This window comes from Sciurus vulgaris (genome assembly GCF_902686455.1).
Source record: "Sciurus vulgaris genome assembly, chromosome: 1".
Classification (NCBI taxonomy): domain Eukaryota; kingdom Metazoa; phylum Chordata; class Mammalia; order Rodentia; family Sciuridae; genus Sciurus; species Sciurus vulgaris.
Window position 1 is genome coordinate 175,087,396 of NC_136461.1, and position 27,199 is coordinate 175,114,594.

At 37.5% G+C, this 27,199-nt stretch overlaps 1 protein-coding gene across 4 annotated transcripts; it reads right to left on the bottom strand.

Annotated features, from left to right (window-relative positions):
- YWHAZ (tyrosine 3-monooxygenase/tryptophan 5-monooxygenase activation protein zeta) lies at positions 1 to 27,199 on the bottom strand. 4 transcript variants are annotated; one of them, XM_079112889.1, is made up of 6 exons: positions 26,615 to 27,199; positions 23,400 to 23,704; positions 5,867 to 5,990; positions 5,166 to 5,329; positions 4,990 to 5,085; positions 1 to 2,171 (listed from the first exon to the last, which is right to left on the bottom strand). In XM_079112889.1, exons 2-6 carry the CDS (start codon positions 23,691 to 23,693, stop codon positions 2,112 to 2,114), a joined length of 738 nt encoding a protein of 245 aa, XP_078969015.1. In that variant the 5' UTR covers positions 23,694 to 23,704; positions 26,615 to 27,199; the 3' UTR covers positions 1 to 2,111. The 4 variants fall into 4 exon arrangements, with proteins under 4 accessions (XP_078969015.1, XP_078969016.1, XP_078969017.1 ...); XM_079112890.1 differs by lacking the exon at positions 26,615 to 27,199 and adding an exon at positions 26,153 to 26,536; XM_079112891.1 differs by lacking the exon at positions 26,615 to 27,199 and adding an exon at positions 25,958 to 25,982.

Below are 27,199 nucleotides of genomic sequence, written 5' to 3' on the forward strand. Positions count from 1 at the left end.
TGGACAATTGTCCCCAAAGGCCGATATTTCCCAATTTAATCTGAGATAATAAAACAAGCAACAAAACAGTGTTTGGGATTTCAGTTTCTCACCCTCATCACCAAGACTCACTGCCTCCCATCATCAATATTTATTGAGCATTTACAGTGTACTAGGCACAATAGAACATACAGAAAACATTGTCCCTGCTCTTGAGGAGCTTACATTCTAAAAGGGGGAAAAAATACAACTCTTTTAAAATGGCATTTTGTTTGGTGTTTTCTGTAAAGTACTGAGGAAATATTCTGTAGGGTGAGCTTTGGGTATAACTTAGCCCCATCATTATTTAAAGAGAGGAAGAGGAAGGATTTTAAAGGCAGACAATGACAGACCATTCAGGATTGGTGGGGTTTACAGGGAGATAAACACAATCTCATCAACTAAGGAGAGATGTGCTGCAGTAAACAGGATATGGGAAATAGTTGGTGGGATGCAAGCAAAGGAAGCAGGGTGGGTATCTTAGACACTGAGTGGAGCCAGAAAGATCATGCGGCCTTTTCCCAAGTACAGGGCCACCAAATAGGAATGGTTGGTGACAAGACAGAAGGCTAAAAAAGGAAGGTAATCTTGTGCACCTGACAAATAGAATAAAGGATCAAAATTGAAGGCAGGCCATAGAATATCAAGAAATTCTTAAAAACCAAAATGATTTGGAAGCACAAAACTTACAGTTAATGCTACCCAATGTCATGATGGGCCAAGAACATTGTGGCTTCCTAAGTTAGAAAATGCCATATACCAAAATTCTGAATGGAATATAATACGCTTTTCCAATCAATCTCATCCTCCCCCAGAAAAAATTTTTTTCTTTTTTTTTTTTTTTTGGGGGGAGGAAGGAGGGGGAACATGGGACATGGTTGAGAATGGTAGTTATATTAGTAGTATTTTTGTTATAAACTTTGCATTTAAACTTGGTAAAAGCCCATTAGCTGCCAAGAGGGAATAAGGAATACATTTCCAAGAATGTACAATTTACTTTAGAGAAGTTTCAAAACCAAAAGACTAATTTACATGAAAAGCTGTAGAGAAAGTAGTTGAAAAGTCCATTCATAAAACTTTTATTCCACTTACATGAACGTAATACACGGGTTCTTAACAATTATGCTTGGATTGTTCATGAAAATTTCATAAGACATTAAACAAAGCTAGCCATCATCTCAAGTTATTTCCCTGTTAACTATTTTTTACAGCACATGCATGTTAGGCAAGTATCAAAAAAAAAAAAAAAAAAAAAAAAAAAGTCACAAAAGCAAAAAAAAAAAAAGACCTAAAAAAAAGTTAAATAAATGGGTTTTGTTTTGTTTACTGCTGAGCTTGATATACATAAAGTAATGGATATCAAGCAATTCATTTTTACTGCATCTTTAATTTTACATTTGTTCTTAGGTTGCCTAAAACATTTAAATACAAATAAAATGTGTAGCAAAAATAATGAAAGCAAACAGCAGGTAACTTTACAAATAATGGAATGTGAACCGTTTCTGCCCTTATCCAGAGTAAATTGGGTCACAACTTTGTCCAAACGAGCACTTCTGCAGCGGTAGTCAAAGCTGTGCACACTGAGATCAACTATTCCACAGAAACACATGATTCACACATGTAGGATCCATGGGATATCTGTTTCTACTACAGCCTTGTAAGTGCTCCAAGCCTTAAAGTACCCACAATAACTACACCTGTGACTGGAACCAATGATCCCTTTTATTCCCCACCAGGACAAACCAATATGTAGGCAGTTTTCTTTGCTTAGACATGGAAGCAGTTTTAACACTGGCCCTTGTGAAGCCACAATGTACCTAAAAGTACTATGCCAAACATTTATAACTTGTATAAAAATTCCACATCCCCATATTGGCCACCTCAAGATGAAAACAAATAACTCCCTAAATGTTAACTGGCTCTACTCCCCTAGTATTAAACATAAAAACCACATGGGAAATATAGAAATTCAAATAGAAGTAACATAAACCTGTCATAAATCGTAAACAAAAAACTATTTGTGGGACAGCATGGATGACAAATGGTCTACTGTGTAAATTTTAGAATGAGGCAGACAAAAGTTGGAAGGCCGGTTAATTTTCCCCTCCTTCTCCTGCTTCAGCTTCGTCTCCTTGGGTATCTGATGTCCACAACTGGTTTGGAAAAAAAAAAAAAAGGAAGGAAAGGTTTTTCAGCATATGTCAGTTTGGAAAAAAGGGAAAACTTTCATATGTATGCCAAGTCCTCGAATGTAATTATGCATTTTAGTTGAAAAACGTTCTTAAAAAGATAGCTCTACAGAAAGTAGCTTCAAAAATACTTCAATATAATACATTTATTTCCCTCCTACTGTCTTGTAAGCCTGATACATAAACAACACAGATGTCTTCAAATAACAAAATCAGATATAGCAGATATAGCAAACTTTGGTTACTCATAAATGGCAAAATAGAAGAAATCAGAGTATTAAAAAAACAAAAAACAAAAAAACCCAAAACACTGAAGTGTCAAAAGCTATCAGAATATCTTGTCCAGAAGAAAAGCTATATACTAGTTGAGTGCAACTAAAGCAGAATTAACCTAATTTGGCCCGTGCTCAAGGAACTAAGGCTGACCACTCTCTCCTCATAGAGCTTAGACTGACTCCCACTCCAAAGAAAATCCTATACCACATGAAAAGTCCAGTCAGCATCTACTCTCTGAGCTAAACTGCAAATTTAGCTTTTCTGACACTTTTAGCTTAGAAAAGCATACCTTAATTTTTATGACTCAAAATGAGTGCTGAACCAACAATATGGTCAGAATCGAATATTTTAAGAGGCAAAAACCAAAACTTGTTTTATAATGTGGCAGATTATAATACTGATTCTACTACTAATTTTTTCCACTAATGTTACTATCGTGCAACAGGTGAAAAAAAATTCCAATAATCCATTTATTTATTAATTAAATATATCTCTGGCCTGGAAAGAAGACTACTTCGAAGGTCACAGAGTTAGCCAAATGACCTCTTGTAGCCTATGTTGTTACATCAACAAGGAATTCTGTAGGACAAGATGAAAATGCCTATGCGGTCTCTTTCTGGTTCTAGCCTTCAAGGAGTTTTGAATTTTATATATAAATGCTAAAAGTTTGATACAAGATAGTTCTCTTTTTGGGGTAGTATTTTGATAATCATAGTCAACCAGATTCAGATTCAAATACTTGGTTAGGTTTTGGCAAAATTTCTTCACTTGAGGATCAGTCAAATCAACCTATAATTCTATCAGCTGATGATAATAATAAGGCTCAGAGAAAATATAGTAAATGGTGACAATTAGAATGGGAACACTGCCTTTCTTCTTACTCAGTTGTTGCAGTATATACTTTAAGCTATCCTGACACCAAAATTCAGCTGCCATGTGTACTTTAGATTAGGCCCTCTTGAAAAAATGATGAGAACACAATATAGTAACTCAGGTTCTACCTTAGCACTTCCAACAAGAACTGTCAACTTACTTTATTAAAAAAAAAAAAAAAAAATTAGCTAAGAAAGTGAAGTATCTCTTTCATTTGATATAAAGATTCTTTCATATAGGCTGGGTTTATTCATTGTGGTGCTGGTTATTGAACCTAAGGTCTCACACATGCTAGGTGACTACTTCACCACTGAGCTATACTCAGAACCTTTATTAAATTTATTTTGAAGACACAGGGTCTTAGAGAAGTTTCTCAGGCTGGCCTTGAACTAGCAATCCCAGCTTCAGCCTCCTGGGTAGTGAGGATTAGAGGTGTGCAACTACTATGCCTGACTCACTCTTGATTAAATAAAATACAAGTTCATAGATAGCTACAAATTGCATGTACTAAAATAATTTAAGCTATTTAATTGGCAGTGGACTACAATGAAGTTGGAACTGAAACATAAAACAATATGTAGTCCCCCAAAAGAAATGTCTTAAAGCTAATAAAACCTAGCAAAACTAGACTACAATCTCTTAATTTCTACCTCTACCTGACAGAGATACTTGGTGATTTTTTCACATGAACTTCAAACTTCAAATTTAGTATTTATCTAAAGAAAAAGAATGGGACAATCTAAGGAACCAAGGAGATATATAAACTAACTACAATCTATGGATTTCATTTAGATCCCAATTCAAATAAAAAACTGTTAAAGAGGGTGGGAAGGAGGTAAGAATGGAGGAAAGAGGAACTGTGTAGAGGGAAAAGAGGGGTGGGAGGGGTGGGGGAAGAGGAAAAAATAATGGAATGAATCAAACACTATTAGCCTATGTAAAAGTATGACTACACAAATGGTATGCCTTAACTTCATGTACAGAGAAACAGTATGTATCCCATTTGTGTACAATAAAAATAAATTTAAAAAAAAAACTGTTAAAGATACTGCTGAAAATTTACTTAGATATTTAATATCATTTAAGGAACTACTGTTCATTTTTTATGTGATGTTACTAGAGTTCTTTTTCTAAATATGAGTATAATAAGGACAAGTATAGCCTTCTACAAATTATTATTTTTTTTGAGACCAAGTAAAATAGATTTCCACTTGGATTCTGAAAAGCACATGAAATTTTTCCACTGATGTTATTATCAATATCTTACAGTTATTCTATGAAAATATGGAAGCAACTTAATAACAAAATAACTTCTAAAGAAATTTTAACATGGTCTCTACTTTTGATACTAAACTGTTCTGAGACTAATATGAAAACATTCAAGATCTGAAATGGAAAATGTCATTTAAAAATTAAAATTCATGGATCACAAAATTTGGAAGTTAAAAAATTTATAATAGACCTGTAACTAATGAAAAGTGTACATTTTTAGTACTTGTTTCTAACTACATGAAGACAGTTTTAACAACAGGGTAGACAGCATATTACATGTAATAAAAATTCCAGAAATTTTCCTTGAAGTAAAATGTTTCTTCATTCATATTAATCATTAATGATGGTACTATGTACTTACTGTCAAGTTGTCTCTCAGTAATTGCATTATTAGCGTGCTGTCTTTGTATGATTCTTCACTTAATGTATCAAGTTCAGCAATGGCTTCATCAAAAGCCTGTGATTTAAAAAGAAGTAAATTTCAGTGCTCAAATAATAAAGATTGGTAAATCTCCACATAACAAGTAAAATACATACTGTCTTTGCAAGAGAGCAGGCTTTCTCTGGTGAGTTCAGAATCTCATAATAGAACACAGAGAAGTTAAGGGCCAGACCCAATCTGATAGGATGTGTTGGCTGCATTTCCTTTTTGCTGATTTCAAAAGCTTCTTGGTAGGCTTGTTGTGACTGATCCACAATCCCTGGATAATAAAATGCCAAAATGTACTGATAAAGTAGTCTGCACTTAATCTTCATTCCTTGAACCAAAACTTTCATTTAATACCCTATCTGTTGACTGAAACAAGCTTGTAATGACCTCAACCGAACAAGACTTTAAAAGGGGGTGAGGGGCTTCTTTGAGATCAGATTAGTCATTTGTTAATGTCAAAATAAAACAACCTTGTAATCTCACTGTTCCATTTTCAATACTTAGTTTGTACTGCTTCTTAGTTATGCTGTGGCCATTTTTTTTTTTAAAACCAATTCTGGGAAAACATCTTTGTACACAAAACTTGCTTTTCAGAAAGCACAGACTTTAGAATAGCATTATTAAGCAGTAGATATATATATTCTCAGAACTCAAAAACAAAACCTACCTAAACATTTCTGCTTGATATTCAGTGCTCAAAAGCAATTAAAAAGCAATAAAAACTTGTTTTTACTTCAGAAGGCAACTACTTTCACATTATCACATTTTCACAAGTTCAGCCAAAAGGTTTAAAACAAAAACTACATACCTTTCTTATCATCACCAGCAGCAACCTCAGCCAAGTAACGGTAATAGTCTCCTTTCATTTTCAAATAGAAGACTTTGCTCTCTGCTTGTGAAGCATTGGGGATCAAGAATTTTTCCAAAAGAGACTTAAGAAGAAAAGAAACAGATATAATAAGAACAAAACATTTACAATACAATGTAACTGCATTTCTTAAGCACATACTGTGGCCTAAGAACTTTCATACCCCATCACTGTCATTAAGATAATTAAGAATGCAAAAGGCTCATAATTTGTGGTCTAAAAATTAGTAGAATGCTTTGGTCAGTGATACTTAATTTGAAGTTAGTATTTGGTTTGTTATTTAAGTATAAAACTGAATAAAGGTCCTTAACAGTAGCTCTTCTTGTGCTGGTTTCAATGAATATGAAGAATGATAGTTAATATTAAAAAACACTTTCTAACGAGCTGGCAAAATTTTCATTTAAATGCAATCATGGCATGAAAACACGAAGAAACTCAGACAGATCTTTTGGGCCTCTGGAAAAATAACTAAAGCAGAAACCATAATGTAACAACCAAAGTTCACGCCAGAGGATGCAGAAAAAGAATTAAACTCATTTGTAAGAACATAATTTGAAGTAATACCTCACAACAGGTTATACCTCAAATAAAAGCTTAATTTTCAAAAGTAAATTAAGAGAGTGAAAGGACTGAGATTCTCAAATCTAAAGAGTAGACTTTAATCTCATTAAAATCTTTTATCTAAGATAAATGTTTAGAAATCATCACATAAAAGTAGATAAAATATCTTTAGCCTGTAGTTCTGTTTAAAACTCTTAACAATTTAAGCTTATCTGAATCCTAACATAGTAAAAATCACCCTCTACAACCATTTTAAAGCAAAAAAAGTGACTGCATTGGAGGAGAAGGCTCTTAAAGAAATGGGTTTTTTCTTTTCAGTTAAGGGGGAGGAAAATGATTTCAGTAGCAGCATTAGATAAAAAATAGGGCCACTCGCACCTAACCCATTCCCTTCTGGTAAGTGTTAAGTATAATCTAGGACTTAAAGTGAGGTCCATTTTTAACTGGACTCAATGAACCTCAAATACACCAATTCTTACAAGGGGGAAAAAAAAAAAAGATCTAACACATCGTTTCTATTCCATAGAGTTAGTGGCCTACTAGTGTATATCTATTTATATGCACAATCATTAGAAAAATGCTTTTTAATAATAATTCTGCATGTGTTTACCGACTATGTTCCAGTGGTGGGTAAATAAGACACTTTAACCCAGTTACTCACTCTGTATGTAGAAATGAAGACCATAAGCAGATACTGTTACTTAAGAGGTCAGATTTTTAAACTGCACCAGAAAACTTAAACCTCTTTAAACAAGATACTGATAAATGTTGCTAGAATTAGTAATTTATCTTTGCATTACCTTCTATATTCCTAAAACCCCCTTATTTGACCCCTGGGGTAAACCATGCTAAACTGACAAACTGCCTGGGAATTAAAGTAACAGTTAAGCACCTTTTTCCTCAAGTTGAACCCTGAATTAGCCACAAAATAATAACTTTAATGCTATCAACCAGCACCCATAAGAAACAGGTGGGCTGGATAACAGTAGTCAGGCTGCTCACTGACCTGAGGAACAAGTGTCAACAGTGGTAAATGTTTCTGGTGAAACGCTGACACTAACAAGTTGATTCTCCTTTTGTTCTCTTAGAGCCCTGAACTGTTGTATGAGAAGTTAAACTACCCTGTTAAAAAGAATGACATGCTACCCCCAGTCATCCAAGTGAAGCCATGTTAATTAAGATATTTTGGTTCCAGCTGAAATCACAGTTGAAAGCAGCAAAGAGTGGTTCTACTCAATGCCATATGAAGAAATTTCTATTAAGAGCAGGTGCAGTGGTGCATGCCTGTAATCCCAGAGGTTTAGGAGGCTGAGGCAGGAGTATCGCCAGTCTGGGGAACTCAATGAGACCCTGTCTCAAAATAAACTTCTAAAAAAGGGCTGAGAATGAGGATGTAGCTCAGTTGGTAGAGTGTTTGCCTTGCATGCACAAGGCACTGGGTTCAAACCCCTGCACCACCACCAACACACACATAAAGCAGCACATGTCAAAAACAAAGCCCTAAGTTCAATTCCCCAGTACCTTAAGGGGAGATGGGGGGACTTGGGGTCTTTTTCAACTGTAAGGGAAAATACAGAGTTTACTGTATTAAATTAATTGTAACACAAAAGAGAAACCCAGGTAATGTTAACTTGTCAAACTCAAAGAATAATGAAAGTTAATTTTCCAGATCTGAAAGACAGAAATTTTCCAGATTTGAAAGCAACAAATGCAGAAAGAAAAGAAAGAATAAAACATAAAAGGAAAAAGCACTGATCAGAAAGTAGTGGAACCATGAAGCAAGGGAAAAGATGGAGGGAAAGTAGAAAACAGAAACGTAGAAAGGAATGATAGCCATTTTCAAAATGTCCCCCAAATTAAGAGACTATCATATTAAATACACAATGCAACCTTCTAAATTTTGTTCAACTACAAAAAGTATAAGGAAAGCAACGATGAGAACTTGAATTTAAAAGGAGTGGTTGTGGGCACAGCATTATACAAGGAAAGTACTGCAACTTCCAACTATAAAATAAGGCTAGCTGGGCGTGGTAGCATACCTGTAATCCAGTCGACATGGGAGGCTGAGGCAGGAGAATTCAAAATTCAAAGCCAGCCTAAGCAACTTAGCCAGACTCTGTCTCAAAAAGGGCTGGGGATGTGTTCAGTGGCTAAGCACTCATGGGTTCAATTCCCTGGCCCCCCAAAAAGAGGTCTATGCTGTTTATTACCTAAGTTCAAATCCCAATTCACTAACTGTTGTCACTGACAAAATTCTGCAATCTCCCTGGGCTGCAGGTTTCTCATCTGTTAAGAAGGTAATATCAACAGCTCTGGAAGGATGAATGAGTTAATATACAGTATAGAAAAAATTTAGTACAGAGTCTGGCAACTAATAATCAACAAAGAAATGCTGGCATCCCCTTTTTTTGGAAGGAAAAATAATCTAATATGAGCCATGCTTTCTTTTCCTCTTTAAGTACTACCCAAGTTAATTAAGCAAATTACCTTAAGAAAACATGCATATTATAGTAATCTTAAAACAGCCTTGTAACCAGCCAACTCACCTTAGATTTTAACTTTCCTTTTATGTGAACTTATTTCCTTATATTTAAAAAATACCACTTTATTTCTCCCAACTGTGGTACTTATTTCTCTCAACAGGTATACTTTCCAGAAAAAAACCCTAAATATTAACAATAGTTTCATATTTATGGTTAAAAATTTTTTGCTCTCAAGACACTTTTATACTCATAAAAATATTCTGCAAAGCTATTAGGATCACAGTAGTGAACTTTGTGAACTTTTAAGTTTTTCAGGGTTCTCATTTTTATCACTTTCACAAATACCACTTAATTTACTTGAAGAGACAGGCTTACTTCACTGATTTTCAAGATGTTTGCCAAATACCCAAATCATATAATCAGTCTGTAGTTCTCTGAAGTAAAAAGAACATTCCACAATGACAGCTAGTTTAATACACAATTCAAATACTAACATGGATTTTCCCTGGAGACAATCATGGTACAGCCAAGCTTCCATATTCACAGGTTTCATATTCATGTATTCAACCAACCACAGCTCAAAAACATTTAAGGAAGGAAAAAAAACAAAAACAACATGTGCCTGTACAAGATACAATTTTTTTCTTGTCATTATTCTCTATACAATATAACACTTACAGAAAATTAAATTATATTAGGTATTAAGTAATCTAATGACGATTTGAAGTATAAGGGAGGACACTTATTGGTTATGTGCAAATACTACCATTATTATTTTTATGTATGGGACTTGACCATCAACAGATATGGGGGAGGGGTGTCTTAGAACCAATCTCCCATGGACAGGAGGACACATGTACTTTTTATTCAGCCACACAAAGATGTCTATGTAAGGACTATTATAATTAATTTTATTGTTCCAAGATTACTAAAACCTAAAACCACTCTTTTTTCACTATGAATGCATGGTGCATTACGAATTACTGCCTAGATTAGTGCTAAGGAACCCGATATTTAGCCATCCTTACTTTTATACCATCAGTGATGATGTCAAAACAGGGATAATAATTATTTAGTATTGTCATGAAAATAGTCATGACCTAATGGGAATCATTCTAAAAGAACTCCCAAGGATCTCATACCACTTTTAAGAACTGTTGGTTAAAAGGAAGCTTTGCTATGTTGTACCTTAAAATATATAACACATTTTTCCCCCAATCACACTTCAATACAACTGGAAAGAAACAGCTGTCTTAAATACTTAGCTCTAAATGCTATGTTCTCCCTAAAGCTAATTCTTATAAGCTATTCAGCTTCCTCTACACTGCCTGTACCACTAATGTCTAGTGGAGAGCTTTTAGTTAAAGGAGAAAATACTGATTTCTGTTAATAAGGGACAGACATTTAAAAAAGCAGGCAGCTTGTCAATATAGGAAGAAGCATTAAGCGCAAGTGTGTGTGGCGGGGGGTACACCAATTACAAAATACCAAGTAAACAACACTACTCTTCAAGAACATAATTATTTTCTTGGCACTGAAATTCCCGGAAGGATACTCAAAGGACTAATAGAGAATACTTCTGAGGAAGTGGAATGAGGTCACAGTAGCTTAATTTTTTCACTCTATATTATATGTTCTATAACACCTGAATTATTATCCAGAGCAAATGTAATTTAAAATACACTCTGTAATAGTTTTGCACTTTTAATTTTTCACATACACATGTATTCTTTTTTAAGATGGAATCTTGCTATGCTTCCCAGGCTGATCTTGAACTCAGGCTCAAGCAATTCTCCTGTCTCAGTCTCCTGAGAAGCTGGACTACAGGTGCGCACCATCCCCTCGGACACATGTATTGTAAACTTACAGGCTCCATAAAGACATTTTACACAAACACCAAATCCCAAATATGCATAATTTGAACAGCTTCATTTAAATAAAACAATATTTTAAAAGAATTTGGAGTGTGGAGGGAATTTTATTAGCTTAGTACCCCCAAAGAAAACTTTTCAAAATAGTCTTCATGATTAAAAGCTCATTTTATGTACCAAACTTCTAATAGTTAGAACACAATAGAAATTACTGAGGTTGATGCTATGTCAGATAATATTTTTCTAGAAGAGGAAAAAAAGTGTTTCCCTGAAAAACTAAGAAATTGCTCTTTTAGAGTGACAAGTATCTGGGCACTACACTAAGCACATATGTTCAGAAAGAGTAGCAAAGGCACAGGCTAAGTACTTCTTAATTATGCTTGTATGACCTTTGGAAAACTGCTTTCTATGCAATGATTCTTAAAGAGGAGGAACTAAGAAAAATCCAGCAGAGAATGGGAAGATGTGAAGTAAATGAATTTGTCTGAAAGTCAGGAAACCTGATTTATCAACTGCCCCAAGATGAGATGAGAGTTTCAAAGAAAATTATGACACGACTCTCTAAGTAACACTACATTAATGCTATTTCACTACAACATTAGTTTCAAAACTCCCTTTCCATTTTACCCCAGGAAAGCACCAAACACTATCCATTATACCACTATTCCTTGGATTTCCTTACTAAGGCCACTTTTTCTTCTCCTTTCTTTTTGGAAAGGAATAAGAAGTTATAGACTAAACGTCTTCAGACTAAACTCTTAAAAAATTTAAAATTAACATTAAAAATTTTAAAAAGTAGTCAATTATTAAGAGTTTATATTTTGACCTCAGCTCTAATGAATGGTCATCTGCCACTATACATTCAAATTAAAACTCTGAGTTATATGCTATGATTTGGGTTTGGCAACTAGAATACATGAAGACAGATAACAAAAAATATATTTCAAAGGAAAATTACAAGTTACAGAACTGTGATCATATTTACCCCTTTGAAGAAGTAACCTACTCATTAAAATCAACATAACCTATAGGGAAGGCACTTTGGCAAAAACACATATTAGTACATAAACTGACAAAGTAATTATAATTATAGGGTGTCTATCTTTAAAAAATGATTCAAATGATCAAATGACTGCAACACAGGATGCTTTCAGAAGTCCTCCGTGCTGTTTAAATTTTAAAAATGTACTACTGGTTAAGTAACAGAACAAAAATCACATGCCTCCCAATGATTCACTGAGGAGGACACAATATCAATTCCAGGATCCCTGTCAAAAACACAGTTATGAATTTAAGGGTGCAGAGTAACAAGGCAAATAAAAATCAAGGGAAAATCTACAAAATAACTGGTAGGTACTCTTGAAAGTGTATCAAAACCATAAAAGACAAAGATTGAAAAACTGATCCATGATAAAAGAGAGTAAACAAAATGCAAAGTGTATCCTGGATAGAATTCTGGAACAATCCAGGAAATACAGTGATAAAATTTATGAAATTTAAATAAGATCTGTAATACCTTATTATTTTTATTAAATTCCTGGTTCTGTTGGTTATACAACATGACAACATTTGGGGAAATCAGTGAAGGACATATGAGAAATTCATACTATTTTCCCAATCTTTCCTAAATCTGAAATTTTATTTTCAAATTAAAAAGCTGAAAAGTAAGAAACTGGTTACAAAGACAACTACCTCATGTAGAATACATGATTTTCTCTTTGGTTACTTAATATTATGATTATTATCCATAAACAAATTTTAAAGAGAAATTCTCTTAAATAGTGATTACTTCTGGAAGATGGGACCAACACTGTTCATATACCCTCGTATTCTTTTGTACTCTTTATTTTTTTCAGTATCCATACTGTGCTGGTATTACTTTTGAATTCAGGAAAGAAATGGCACAAAAATGATATATTTGTAAAGAAAAACAAACTAGGAGTTAAATTTTACAGAATCATTGAATTTTAAGGTGGAGGGGGGGAAAAGGTTCTCACCATGTCTTGATGCAATTTTTCACCAATTGGTTATAACATTATGTCTAATTTTCACAAAGGTAATTATGCATACAAAAGCAGTAGCAAAACAAATCAAACCCTAATGAGACATTCATGGGAGTCTGAAAATATAGCTGGGCTAACTATGACAAGACCTTGCCAAATAAAGACCCAAGGATCCATAAGCCTTTCCTCTGTTTGAGATTATACTATCAGGGTCTATTCCATGAACACAACAAATCACAATACAGACATGCCTATTTTCAAACAAAGCATGCACAAAAAAAAAAAAAAAAGAGGAGAGGGAGGAAAAATAAAAACCCACCAGCAGTTAAAAGGAAGGAAGCAAAAATGGAGGTACAAGAGCCCTCAAATGTGATTCTCATTAAGTACAGAAGCCAGAGTCTATCATCTTTAGTAAAATCAAAAGTGCACTCACAAAATCCCCCAACTCTCTTATAGCAGAGAAAAAAAAAGTTTCAATAAGGTGGTACTATGTAAGGGACTAAAAATATTAATGCTTACTGTACGACTTAATGTAAGTCATGAAACTGCTCATCTTTAGATTCTCAGTCCATTAAAATGAGAAAGTTTAGGCTGGATAGCCCTTCAACTCTAAAAATCCAACAATTCTGTAAAACTCAGTTCTCTATTTTGTTGTTCAATTTAAAAACTCACAAAATACTCCACAAATGTCACTTGTTAAAAATAAAACATTCAATCTGGCATGGTGACATATACCTGTAATCCCAGTGAATAAGAAAGCAGAGCAGCAGAAGGATCCCAAGTTCAAGGTCAGCCACAGCAATTTAGTGAGACCTTCTCAAAATAAAATAAATAAAATAAAAAGGGCTGGGGCATTGGTAGAGGGCCTCTGAGTTCTATTCTCAGCACCACAAAAATAAATAAAACATCTTCCTTAACAGGAAATAATTTAATTCCAATTCTCAAGCACAATGTCATTCAAGTTTCTTGTACAATTCTTCCATGCATAGAGAAATAATATTTACAGAACTTTTACTTTACACTGTAGAGTTACCCAGGAACATATCATTCCTACATCTGTTAATATTCTTAAAAAAAAAAAAAAAAAAAAAAAAAGGCATCAATTCTTGCAACAGAGCCCTTCAACAGAGCCCATTAATCTGGAAATTAGTCTATTACTCCCCCTTGTGGCTAGAGGGGCTTCCATTCACCTCTGAACTGCAACTTCCTCAGCTCCTTCCAACCATCAGAGAAAAGAACATTAAAAACGTTAATGACAACCAGGCCCGGTGGCACACACCTATAATCCTAGCTACTCAAAGAGGCTGAGGCAGGAGGAGAAAGACCCTCAGCAACTTAGCAAGACACTGTCTCAAAATAAAAAAGGACTGGGGATATAAGCTTACTGGAAAAGCACCCCAAGTCATGCCCAGTAAATTCGAGAACTAATTTAGTAAATAGGTATTTCCAGACATTTTTACTTTATGCAATGTCTAGCCTACTGGAGTAAAATTTTAAGTGTTCTATGAGGAAGTCATATATAGAAAGAGTTGTTTGACTTCAGTAACAGAAGACTGAAGATAAAAGGTAAGAGAATTTTTGACTACTTAACTGAATACAGTTTTCAACAATAAACAGATGGCAAATCTTCACCCTTTATTAAAATCAATCAGGTATATTTGATAAAGCAAAGGTATACTTGAGAAATATTAATGCTACCCTAAAATACTGTACTTCCTGTAGAATGTAGTTGCTCCCTAATTTATACTCCAAGAAAATCAAGATTACTGCACAAAATAATGGCAACTTTATGTTAAGACTGTTATTTATGCTGATTTTTAGAAAAATCAACTGGGATTTTTCTAAATAACAATAAGTGGGAATAAAAATTGCTAAGTTAAATCAGGTTCAGGGAATTGCTTGCCTCTGGATCACTAAAGGTAGCAAAATAATCTCAAAGTACAAAGGTTTTTGATATTGTTGGTTAGTGGGGATTAACTCAAGGGCACTATTCCTCTGGGTTACATCCCCAGTCTCTTTTATGTTGAGACAGGGTCTCACTAAGTTGTCTAGTCTGGCCTCCAACTTGTGATTCTCCTTCCTCAGCTGCTGGAATCTGTAGGATTACAGGTGTTCCACCACTACGCTGGTATAAAGTACAGTGTTTTAAAAACATTTTAGTTGAGCACACATCTGTAAATCCCAGACTTGGGAGGCTGAGGTGGAAGGAGGACAAAATCGAGGCCAGCCAGGACAACTTAGTGAAATCCTGTCTTAAAATAAGAATAAATGAAAAGGGTTGGGGATGTAGCTCAGTGGTAAAGTGCTCTGGGGTTCAATTTCCAGTACCACAAAAGAAAAAAAAATTTAAACAAACCCTAAATGTAACCCCTAGAGAAAATCAAAATGGTAAAAAGTACCAAAAAGAACTCCCTGAGCAGTAATTGGTACCCATTAAATTTGACCCTCTTGAGGGATTTCCTTTTTCTCTCCTCCTCCAGAGCTCCTTTACAGATGGCCTCATCCTTGACCTAGGTTAAAGTTTCTAATAAACCAAGGCCCCATTCCCCCATTATTTTCATCACAAAACTTTGTTTGCTTAAAATGTCTCATTTTATACTGTTGTTTCAACTTTTATATACCACATTGCATATTATGTGTAAATTCCTTAATGGGATTACATTTTATTAGAACCTTTTATTTCCTGTGATACTGGGGGCTGAACCAAGGGGGCACTCTACCACTGAGATACATCCCCAATCCTTTTTGAGACAAGAGTCTTGCTAAGTTGCCCAGGCTGGTCTTGAACTTGCAATCCTACCTCAGCTACAGGAGTTGTTGGGATCACAGGCAGTGGAGCACTATTTATCAGAACCTTCTAAAGTCAGTTGAAGACAAGCTCTTCAATGTACTTTTTAATCTCTCTCTCATTATTTTAAAAATTTACTTGGTGGTGCTGGGGATTAAATCCAAAGTCTCACACATGCTAGATAAGTGCTCTACCTTTGAACTACATCCCTATCCCTTTCTCTTTTATTCTTTGACTGGGTCTCACTGATTTGCCCAGGTTGGCCAGAAGTTGCAATCCTCCTGCCTCAGCCTCCTGAGTAGCTGGGATTACAGGCTTGTGCTAACACCACATTCAATCTAACTCATATTTTATTATTTGTGTACATGTCTTTTTTCCTCTTTAGGTTGTCAAGACAAGAGCAGGGGCTTTTTATATTTATTATTCTATGGCAAAAGGCTTACAAAATTTCAGGTAGTTAATAAATGTTAAACAGAAAAAAAGTTTCACAGTTAAGTCTGAAGAACCTGTACAAGTTCACCTCCCTAAAATAAGGCAGAATATACCTTAGTTTCCTTTTTAGAAATATTAAATGTGAATACCCTTCAGGTTTTAATCCTGTGATCCAGAAACAAACAATCTGGCTGGGCATGGGGACGGGGGTGCATGCCTCTAATCCCAGCTACCAGGGAGGATGAGGTAGGAAGATGGCAAATTTAAGGACAGCCTGGGCAATTTAAATTTATCAAGATTCTGTCACAAAGAATAAAAAGGGCCAGGGGAGCCAGGTGTGGTGAGGCACACCTGTAATCCCAGCAGCTCAGGAGGCTAAGACAGAAGAATCATGAGTTCAAAGGCAGAAGAATTGTGAGTTCAAAACCAGCCTCAGCAACTTAGCAAGGCCATAAGTAACTTAGTGAGAACCTGTCTCTAAATAAAATATAAAAAAGGGCTAAGGATGTAGCTCAATGGTAAAGCACCCCTGGGTTCAATCTCTGCTCAATACATACATACATAAAATCAAAGGGCGCAACCCCCAGTAAAGCAAAATCACCACCATCAAAACAAAACAAACATGAACAGCCTAAATGTAATCTCTTATTAGAAAGGAACAAGTAGAAAAACAACATTTTTGGATGCTATTCTTCCCAATGTCTTCCACAGTACTAAAGTACTCATCACATTGAATTGAAAACTTGCTTTCACTATAGTACAGCCTGTCTAATTAGAAGGTCCTCAATGTCAATTCCAAAGAATTCTATTTTAAGTAATGTATTTTTGGTGAATTTTCATCAAGAGTCTCTGGGTTGAATGAGGTCCAAGTGTGTCATTCTAAACTCTGGGCAATGGTGTTTACTATGTTTTAAGAAGAAAAGAGCTAACATTTCTGAGAAAAGCAAGTAATGAATGAGAATGAAGTCAAATAAATGAAATTCCAATGCAACAAAAATTGGCCACTCCCGGTAAATTAAATGTGATACAGAGAATTACTGAGTGGAAAACAAGCTGAATATGACCTCTTGCACACAATTGCCCCTAGTAAAATGGGAAATGTTGTATTAGGGTAGCCTGGCATGATATTCCTCACAGGCCAAATTCAAATGTGTGCCACTTAAAAAATTAAGGATAACATATTCCCCTTCAGTGTACTTTATTACAAATTAAATATCTCAGAAGTCAATGGTCCTGTTTTCAAGGAGAATGAGGGAATGGAGCCAATCTCCTCAAGTTGAAAAACAACTTACTTATCAAGATTAAAGTAAGTTCTAAATGAGAGTACGAAACAAACCCCTTAGGTCAGAAAGAAGAGAATTAGCAATGGCTTGTATCAGGGACAATGAGAACAACAAATTAGAGCTAAAACTTTACATAGGGACTTTGGCAAAGAAGGAGCAAATGAAAACAGCATTTTAGAAAATGACAATGAGAAATATGTGCAACAAAGAACTGGGAAGTAGCAAGTGCAGGTGAATGATGAGAAGCAACAGTAAAAGAACGTTTATAATTTATCTTTTGTTCATTAAAATTAGATCAAGTTCGACCTCACAATATCACTTTTCTTACTTGGCAATGCACACTTCTCTTTTGAGTCTAATCCTGGTTAATGCCCGTGGGGGTGTATTATATAAATGAATATCAGCATGAATGTAAAAGACTGAAAATCTATGATCTAGGCAACACAGCAGTAACAGGCTGTAGTGAGACAAAAATCAGAAGCAGCTTCAAACTGAAGATGAACTATGGCCTTGAATACACTGAAACTGACAGCAATCCTGAGTCCCTTAAAACCTAGGGCACACTTTATAATCCTCAATGTAAAACTCTAATAGTACTTTAAGAGCTATGGGAACTAGCATGAAATTACAATAGGGATCCTAGGAATTCCAGAAAAGCTCTTAAAAGGCTTATTAGAATTTCAAAGAAGTGAAAGTTATTTAACTTAGTTGACATGAGAACACCTATAATTTGAACTTAAAAAAATTTTCCTCATACATTCTTCAGTAACGTGCAATCATCTATTTTGAAATCGAGAATTTGTGGTGGAATTAATTCAATACTGTAAAAGTTATAAAGGTAGACTACTTCCTAATATTGGGCTCCCTTTTTTAAGCACTTTCAGATGTGAAAACAGGAACTTTATACAGGGGGAAAAACCTTAAGCCTTTCATAGGTTAAAGATGACCCAGAAATCAAAACCAATTCTGTAAAATTAGTGTGTAAGCAATGATTAAAGACCTGATGGAGGACATTAAGAATCTATTATTATTAAGAAGCTCTAAATTTCTTTATAAAACAGGATGAGGCAAAATGTGGTGCTGTTTCCTTTTCATAAGGTGTTTTCCCTGACCTTTAAAAGTTCCCAATCCTACTACATTTAGCATTACAGTAGGCCTTCAAGATCTGACTTGTATCCATCTCTCCTAATCTCATCTCTTCCAAAACTGGAAAAGGCTTTTAATTGCAGCAAGGCTATCCCTCCTAAAGTTCTGAAAGAATGATCTTGAACATAACAACTCTTGTTAAAAAAAAAAAAAAAAAAATTAATTTTGTTGGATCTACCAATTCCACTTAATATATAAGATTTGTTTATGCTAAGTTCTTCATTCCTAGAACACTGATGCCCATAAATCAGGCTCAATGCTTGAGGCCTGTCAGTTTTACAGTCACTCTCGGGAATACCCTTCTAAAAGCAATTACATCCTTACCAAGAGTTCGCTATTTGTTTACAAAATTATGCCACTATACTGGCTAGAATTATTTGAATGTTAACTAATGAAATACAATTATGAAAAGATGTGGATGAACAACTAAAAGATCAGAAAAAACTGCACATATAGCCAATGGCCTCTTTAAGTTCTCACTCCAAACTGCATTTTATAGAGCATGAATTTGCATTTAGAAGGGTGGCTTATGCAAGAAATATAGGAAATGATTTCTGAACTGTGGATCTATACATATTTAAAGAAGATGTCTTAATTCCACATGAAAAACAGCCAAGTGAATGTACGTTTTAATTTAAATAAATGTTTAAAACCAAGTATGATCACACATATGAGCCATTTTTCAAACAGCCAACATGAAGCTTCTACACTATCATTTTAGAGGATTTCTTTAATGATAAATCGGCTAGTCTTAAAATGTAAAAAAAATGAAAAAAATTACTCATTGTAAGTACAATCCTACGATGGCTTATTTCCCACTTGTCTAATTAAATATATAAAATAAGGCCAAAAAGACTTTTTCTTAAGACAAAAAAGCTGGATTCATTATATTTCACAAGTGTCTGTTATTCCTATACTTTTGAGACTTTCCTCATACTTTTCATTCTAATTTCAATCTCAAAACTATAATTTCCCCCCTTAATTCACTTTTAACTATTTTCCCCATTCATCACTGAACATCTTCAGGTAATCCAGCATCTCTCATAGGTAGGACCTCATTCCTAAGTACTGCTTGCTACAAATGGGCAATCTGTTGCTCTTGATCACATTAATTGGTTATTCTCTTTTACACTAAACAAGGAACATCTGCCTGCCTACCTTCATCTTCCTTTTTTATCACTTCCACTTCACATAACTCAGACTGCCCAACTGTACAAAATACCGCTCCTGAAATCCAGTACTTACCATTAAAAAAGACTACTGAAACTCATTGCCAAAATGACACTATCCAATTTATTCTTTCCTGGAAGGCGCTATAGGCATCTATATCACATAAATTCTCAGTACTTTGAAACACATCAAAAGCTACATGTGACAGACATGTAAATATATGAAGTATTAAAATGGGCAAGCACTGCAGAATTCTTTTAAGAGGTCCCTATCCCAATAAATGAACTGCCTAATGAGTTTTAGCTAACACTACATAGAAGTCTTTTTAAAAGCCCAAGCACCTATTGATAAATTCAAACTAGGCAAGAACCAAACCCTGCCTGGTTTCCTATCTTGCCCCTTTTCTGCTTAATAGTAGTTCTGTGGGCTTAAGATAAAAATCAGTACTGGGCAACCAACCACACCTTAACACTGTTCCAGGCAAAGAAAATGTACAGCAGCATAGCAAAATGCAGTTCAGTCAAGTTACTGAATCACTATTACAATAGTTGATTACTTAACTGAAGTTGCTGTTACAAATGGTAAACAATTTTACAGCTTCCTCTCTCCCAGACCACCTTTAATAAGGAAAGGAAGCTGTTCTTTGCCTTATACCACCATTTTCAAATTTTTCAGTTGAACATTTGAAAATCTGATGGCTGGCATGGACCCTCTGGCCCCCAAACACACACAACTTCTTGGATCATTTAAAGCCCATTTATGAACTGAGTTGAGAGACTCCTGTACTATTACAAGCAGATTCATGACTGTTTTTAAAAGAGCCACAAAGCTGAAAACACAGAGGGAAGTCAAGGCGCTTTACCAGATTCTCCTCCTTCACAACCACCCTATGGGGCGGGGATATTGCTCCTATTCAATTAGGTTTTCCAGTATGTATTCTCTTATATTTTCATTTTATCATTACTTCCAAGATAAAAATTGCCTATTTTTTGGCTGCATCTTTCAGATTTAAGCAGTATTAGCATCAGATTACCACTAGCATTAAGTCCCTCCAACCACCAAGAGAGCACCTGGCAGAAAAGGCAGACTGCATTAGTTCACGTACTACAATTTCAAATCAACAAGGTAATAATTTCAAGGGTATTTTGCATTAAAAAAATGTTGTAAAGATTATTTCAGTGACCATTTCCCACAGTAATGCTCTATAACTCCCATAAAGTAACTCTGGTCTTTGTCTGCTTCTTAAATAGCATAAACTAAACATTTGATAAATGTACATAACCAGAATGGGTTACTAAAGGGATTCTCAGAAAAACCGAGAACTACAGCAATTAAGCCACTATTTTCGGGAAGAAAGGATACTGTCTCAGCTATTATGATACAGGTACTCAATATAACAATGACATCTTGTTCATCACTGATGCTACAAACCAAAATTAATTCTGCAGAATTATGTGCTTTTTTTTCCCTCTGAAATTAAGAAAATCAAAGCACATACTTTTACTAATCAAGTATAATGGTTCAGGGAAAAAAAATTTAAGAGAAATGTCAGCTCTGCTACATTTCTTCCATTTTCACTAGAAAGGGGAAAAGGAATTTTATGTTTCCAAGTTAACATTGCCTCGGAAAAACATGGCAGGGAAATACCCATGTGTGAAGAATAAGGTTATCATCAATAAATGCTCACTTTTCCTACCAAGTTGAAACAGAAAAAACCTAGGAAAATTAGCAGTGCTGCTGACTTAATCCTATTATCCTCTTTCCCCAAAATAAACTGGCTTATTTAACAAATACTTGAACACCTAATCTATATCATGAACCATGGAAAGATCACTGAGAGATTACTCTAGAAAATTACTCTAGAAAAATTACTCTAGAAAAGACCAAGCATGGAAGCAAAACTTATTTAGAAATCTCTAAGCCATTTATAATGTAAAGGAATTAAACTTTCAAAGTGAAATCTGAGAAGTCAGTGCTATCTGAAAGAGGTGAACATGCCATGCCTAGTGACAGGAATTGACCCCCTTAATAAATTTTAGAGGGTATTTAGAGACTTATACAATCATCTTCATCAACTGCTTCTCTGTAGGTTTCTTTTTCTTAATAAGGAAATCAAACTTAGAACCGCTACAGTCTTTTCCTAGGAAAATCCTCACAAGAGTTTTTATACCTTGTGTGTGGAAAACATGCAAAGAGTTGCAAATAAGCTTGTTAGTGAAGGTAAATGTTAACCATATCCCCCTTTATTCCTAAAACTGACTCTTGTTCTAAGGGAAATTACAATTTGTTATATACCTCTTTAAAACTAAAATAAAAGTAAGTACTTGGGGGTAGGGGGGATACCAGAAGGAAGGAAAGCAGAAAGGAAAAAAAACCTCATGTTTTATTATAGAAAAAATAACACTTTCAAAATTTAAATGCTTAATTTAGCAAATCATAAGTATATCATTTAACCTCAGTAAAAGTTTAATGCTCCTTTTTTCATTTTAGAAATGATAGCTATGATAGTAAAGATTTCAAATAAGCAAACAACAAAAATTACACCCGACTGTAAAATGCCACGTGAGCCCACTTTAAAATAAAAAAATAATAAATAAAAAAGGTAGGCTGAAAAAAATGCCATGAGGAAAACACAATTAGGAATTCAAACTTTTCCATTAATAAAAGACTAGTGTTAAAGGAACTGCAAAATCAACACAACTTTAACAAAACCAAAAACCCCACAACCACAGCAAAAATAATCCTCCATTGCCCATTACAATAATTCTTCCATGAACATGGTTCAAATAGTAAGTACTACACACCTGCATTTCCAGAGTCCCAGATTTAGTAACCTGTCCGGAGATTAGGATACTACTCATTTCGATACACCAGAGACCTGTCACAATAAGACCCAGTATGCGTAACGCTAAGTTCTAGCACTATAATCATTTGGTAAAACCACTCAAGTATTATTCCAAAAACTTTTAATTTATTAAAAAGAGAAAGTATTCATATATATAAGATGTTATATGCTAGTTGGCTGGACTCTATTATTCTCAAACTTTCTGGATCAGAAAACCATAGCTTATACAAAAACATTAAAATTAACTGAAATATAATGTCTAGTTCTTTTTAGAGAAACAGAGCTTTTAACCAGTAGGTACTACATATTTGAAATACTTCTTAAACCTGGAAAATCAAGCTTAAGTTATTCATAACCTTTCACAGTGGACGTCAGTATTCAAAGGTGACTTCCAACACTTAAATACAGGAAGGGAAGGAAGCAACTGGGAAGTCAGAGTTTTCTGCATGGCTGACTCATTTCATTAACATTATAGCAGATAATCCAGAGGGGCACTATATATACAGTGAGTATCCTATTACTTTCCTTCCATAAAACACAGTATGTAAAATTCCTGTATCCATGTACATATATTTCAGATAATCACATTTGGAATTAGTAGATATTTTAACCATAATTGAAATGTAATGCAATCTAGTTTTTTATTCCAACTAGTATATGATACCTCTATAGCTTATTGTTTTTAGCAGAACTGATAATCATTATTGCATTTATTTTATACAAACGGTCCATAATTGTTCCAACACACTTTAAGTAATGAAACCTTGATGACTTCTAAGTTTAGAACAATTTTCCAAAGAAAAAGAAAAACCAAAGGGAGGAAAAGTCAATATTATAACTGATACTCATTATAAGAACCCTATGTTATAATGAAGCTAAACAGAGTCTCACCAGTACATCATTGCAGATATCTCTTAGTTCAGTCTCAATTTTCTCTCTGTACTCTCGAGCCATTTGCTGCTTTTTCTCAGCACCTTCCGTCTTTTGCTCAATACTTGAGACGACCCTCCAAGATGACCTACGGGCTCCTACAACATTTTTATAAGCAACCGAGAGAAGATTCCTCTCCTCATTAGACAATTCAGCTCCTTGTTCAGTTACAGACTTCATGCAGGCTGCCATGTCATCATATCGTTCAGCCTGCTCGGCCAGTTTGGCCTTCTGCACCAGCTCATTTTTATCCATGGCTGAATGTTCTGTAGGGGGAAAAAAAGGAGTATTCAGAAATTTTTCCCAAATATACAGATCCAAAAATTATACATGGTTCATAAGCTATATTAACACCTCAACCCTAGTTGTCTGTGAAAGATTCTTCACATGGGGAATTAAAATTTAGGCATCTTAAGAGGATGATCAACATAGAGAAAAATTATCATACTCTCAGAGTTATATTTACAGCCAATTACATCAGTTTAGCAAAACTAAAACTGCTTAACCACATCTCTGCTTAGAATCTCATTTTACACAGGGTCAAAGCACACTTGGGCAAAAGGGCTATTTCAGAACCACTTCCTGGGTTACCCGACAAAAATCTCAAGTTGTTTCCAATATCACTAAGTGAACCAAAACTTATGCAGCTTTTCTTCATTCAGTAAAAACAATGCCTAAAAAGAACATTACAATTTCTATACTTCCAGAACCATGAGTCATGTCAGTTTGATGTAATTCATGTCTTTTAACTTTCATCATACTTACTTTTGTCAGGAGTCATAAAGTTTTAGTTGGTTCTATTCCCACCGCAAATCTACTAGATCTTGCCAGCCAATTATAACATGACAATTTTCTGGGGAAAACGAATATGGTTCTTCTTAGATATTTTGATTATTAAAACATCAAGGAGCAATATCTAACCCTAACACCTCATCTCTCTCTTGCCCTTGCTTAAAAAATATCCAAGAGTCCTGGAACTCCAACTCTTAACCACCAGTACACCCTAAATATGTTACTTTGGAAGCACCCACAATGTCACTGCTCCAGGTAAATGTACGATCAATGGAATTTTACTTCTAGCAGTAACAGCCTGATTATGTTATCACTCAAGCTGCCCTTTCCCATGTCTTTTCACCTAATTCACTTTCCCTCATTTTAAAATTCCCTAGACTTCAATTTCTCTCTCTGCGGGTCTTCTTCAAAGATATCCTTCTTAAAGGGTCTGCAACACAGAGAAAGATACTAAACTACAAAGGGATCCCACAGAATGATGCCAGAAATGCGCTATTAAAAATTAAAAGATGGACAAAAGAGCCACTGCCACTCACACCATGAAGGGGACATACACTTCACCATCCCAGGGAAATCCCACTTTTTTAAAAACCAAACGAGAACAGTTAGCACTATTTAACAAGCAATCACCTAGTTTCCGAAAGAGCTGTACTGTTTCAATGAATAACATTTGTGATCTCTTTCCTCCTGTTCTCGAAATATTAATTTTTCCCCAAAAAACTCTAAGATGCTCTCTGGTTAATATTGGGTCTAATGAAAAATGTTTAAAACCAATATAAAGGTTTCCCTCCCCACTTTGGTACCAGAGGAAGTGGATTAGGTTCTCATAGAATAACTGGGTTCCCAGGTCTCGCCTTTACACTGCAGAGAAGATTCGCCCGCACCCACTTAACCCTCAAATGACTTACGAAGTAGGGTAGGGTGAAAAGAACTCGCTCAGACCGTGACTTTAAAGAGCAATCCTACGGTCCGCGCCATCGGCAACCACCTCCCCTCCTTGGCTCCGCCCAAGCCTGAGCCTCACGCACAAGTCCCCGACTCTCTTTGTCACAGCGGATCTGTGTCAAGGAGCCAACCTACCGCTGAGTGTTAATTCCACCCCCCTCCCCAGCCGCAACAGAGCAAGAGGGAGGAGCAGCCCGCGCCCCCGCCCAACTCAGATGTGGGGGGAGCCGCCCGCCCCACCCGGGGGCAGAGACACCAGCGCCGCCCGCAAAAGCGGAACCGCTACCAGTCCCGCTGCGGACACACCCCGCTCTCCCACCGGCGTCTTCCCCACCACCGGACACCACGGGTGTCCTAGCAGAGTCCAGAAGCAGCCGACAGCTGCGGCAGGCGGGGGAGGGGGCGAGAGCCACACCCAACCCAGAGGGGCCACCACCGGCTGTTAGGCTCAAGCCTACCCGCCCCTCAAAGCAGGATGTGCGTCTCAATAGCAGGCGCAGGGACCCTGCAGTTCTCCACCTCGGGGAGTCTCCGACGCCGACCGCGGTCCTCCCCAGCCCCTGCTCTAGCCCAAGGGACGCGGGGCCCCCACCCGCACCTCCCGCGCCCGATCCCAAGTAGGAAAAGCCAGCCCCTCCCCCACCCCGACCGGGAAAATTTAAGTCCTTCCTCCCACTGCAGAACCCAGGAAATCCAGCGCTAGGTCCCAGCCTAGCCCCACCCCAAACCTCACCCGTAGTGGTTCGCCCTCCACACCAGAGAGCGGTCTCGCCCTGGTATACCTGGCGGTACGCTGGCCCCGCCAGACCTCGGCCCGCTCTCGGCCAGGCCCTCCCCCCGCCCAGGTCCCCGCGGTCCCCAGCCCCTCCCCGCCGCCGCAGCGCGGGGCGCGGAGGCTGCGCCGCGGAGGAGGGAGAGGGGGAGGGGAACGGGAGGCGAGGCTAGCAAGGGGAGCCGAGGGGAGGGGGCGGCCTCACCTGCGCCACTGCAATGCCCGCCGCCGCCGAATCATTATCTCCGGCGGAAGCGAGGGGCAGGGGGGTGAGCACCGAGAGTGTGGGGGCCGCAAGGGTGGGGACGGATCGCGGCCGGGGGCGTCTCGGCCATGCTTCATCCGTCCTCCAGAGCCGGGGGACCCCCGGGGATTCCGCGCGTGGGCGCTTCTCCACCTCGGGAGGAAGAGTGAGGGGAAAGATCGCCGATCGGCGCTGAGGTGTCGGTCCGGAAGCAGGTAGCCGGAGGCGGCCGCAAGTGCCCGCCCGAGCCCAGCGGAAGAGGAGCCGCCGCCCGTGTCCGCCTAAGGAGACTCCGCCTCAGCCCAGCGCCGCTACCGGGCGAGCGGCTGAGGGGACTCCGAGCCAGGACAGCTCCCACGCCTTCGCAAGGCTGGCTTGGGACAGGAAAAAGCGGAGCGAGGCGGCGGCGCCCGGGTGCCTTACCTGTGTCCGGAGTGGGTGGCGGCGGACGGACGGGGGCTCAGCAGTCTCTGGGCGGCGGCGGCAGCGGCGAGGCTGAGACTCTGTCCCTGGATCTCGCTGCTCACAGGCTACAGCCGCTCCGCAGACACGGGGTTTCCTCCAATCACCAGCCCCGGCAGCAGGGGCACCACACGCACGATGACGTCAAACGCTGCTATGGCAACCGTTGATTGGTGCCCACAGCTCTCGGGGCCCAGCGCAACCGCCGCTCCCCAGCGCGCGCGCCCTGCCCGCCCGCGCTAGAGAGCAAGCGGAGGAGCGCGCGTCCTCGCCCGCTACCAACGCCCCTCCCCACCCTGCTCAGCTCTCAACTTTTCTGGTCCCCAGTGCACCTGGAAAGGGAGCTGCTTTGTCTTCCTCCCAGCCACTACCCTTGTTCCTCGCCTTCCCTTTTGGTTTCCCACACTCTTTCTCTTTCCCCGGCGATGTCTCTCGGCTCCCTCTTGCTATAAGCCTGCGGGAAGCCAGCCTCTCCCCATCCCCCACCTTCGCCGTGGTTCGGATCTTCTGCGCCGGCGCCAGTCACTCCCTCTTAGAAGGGGCTCC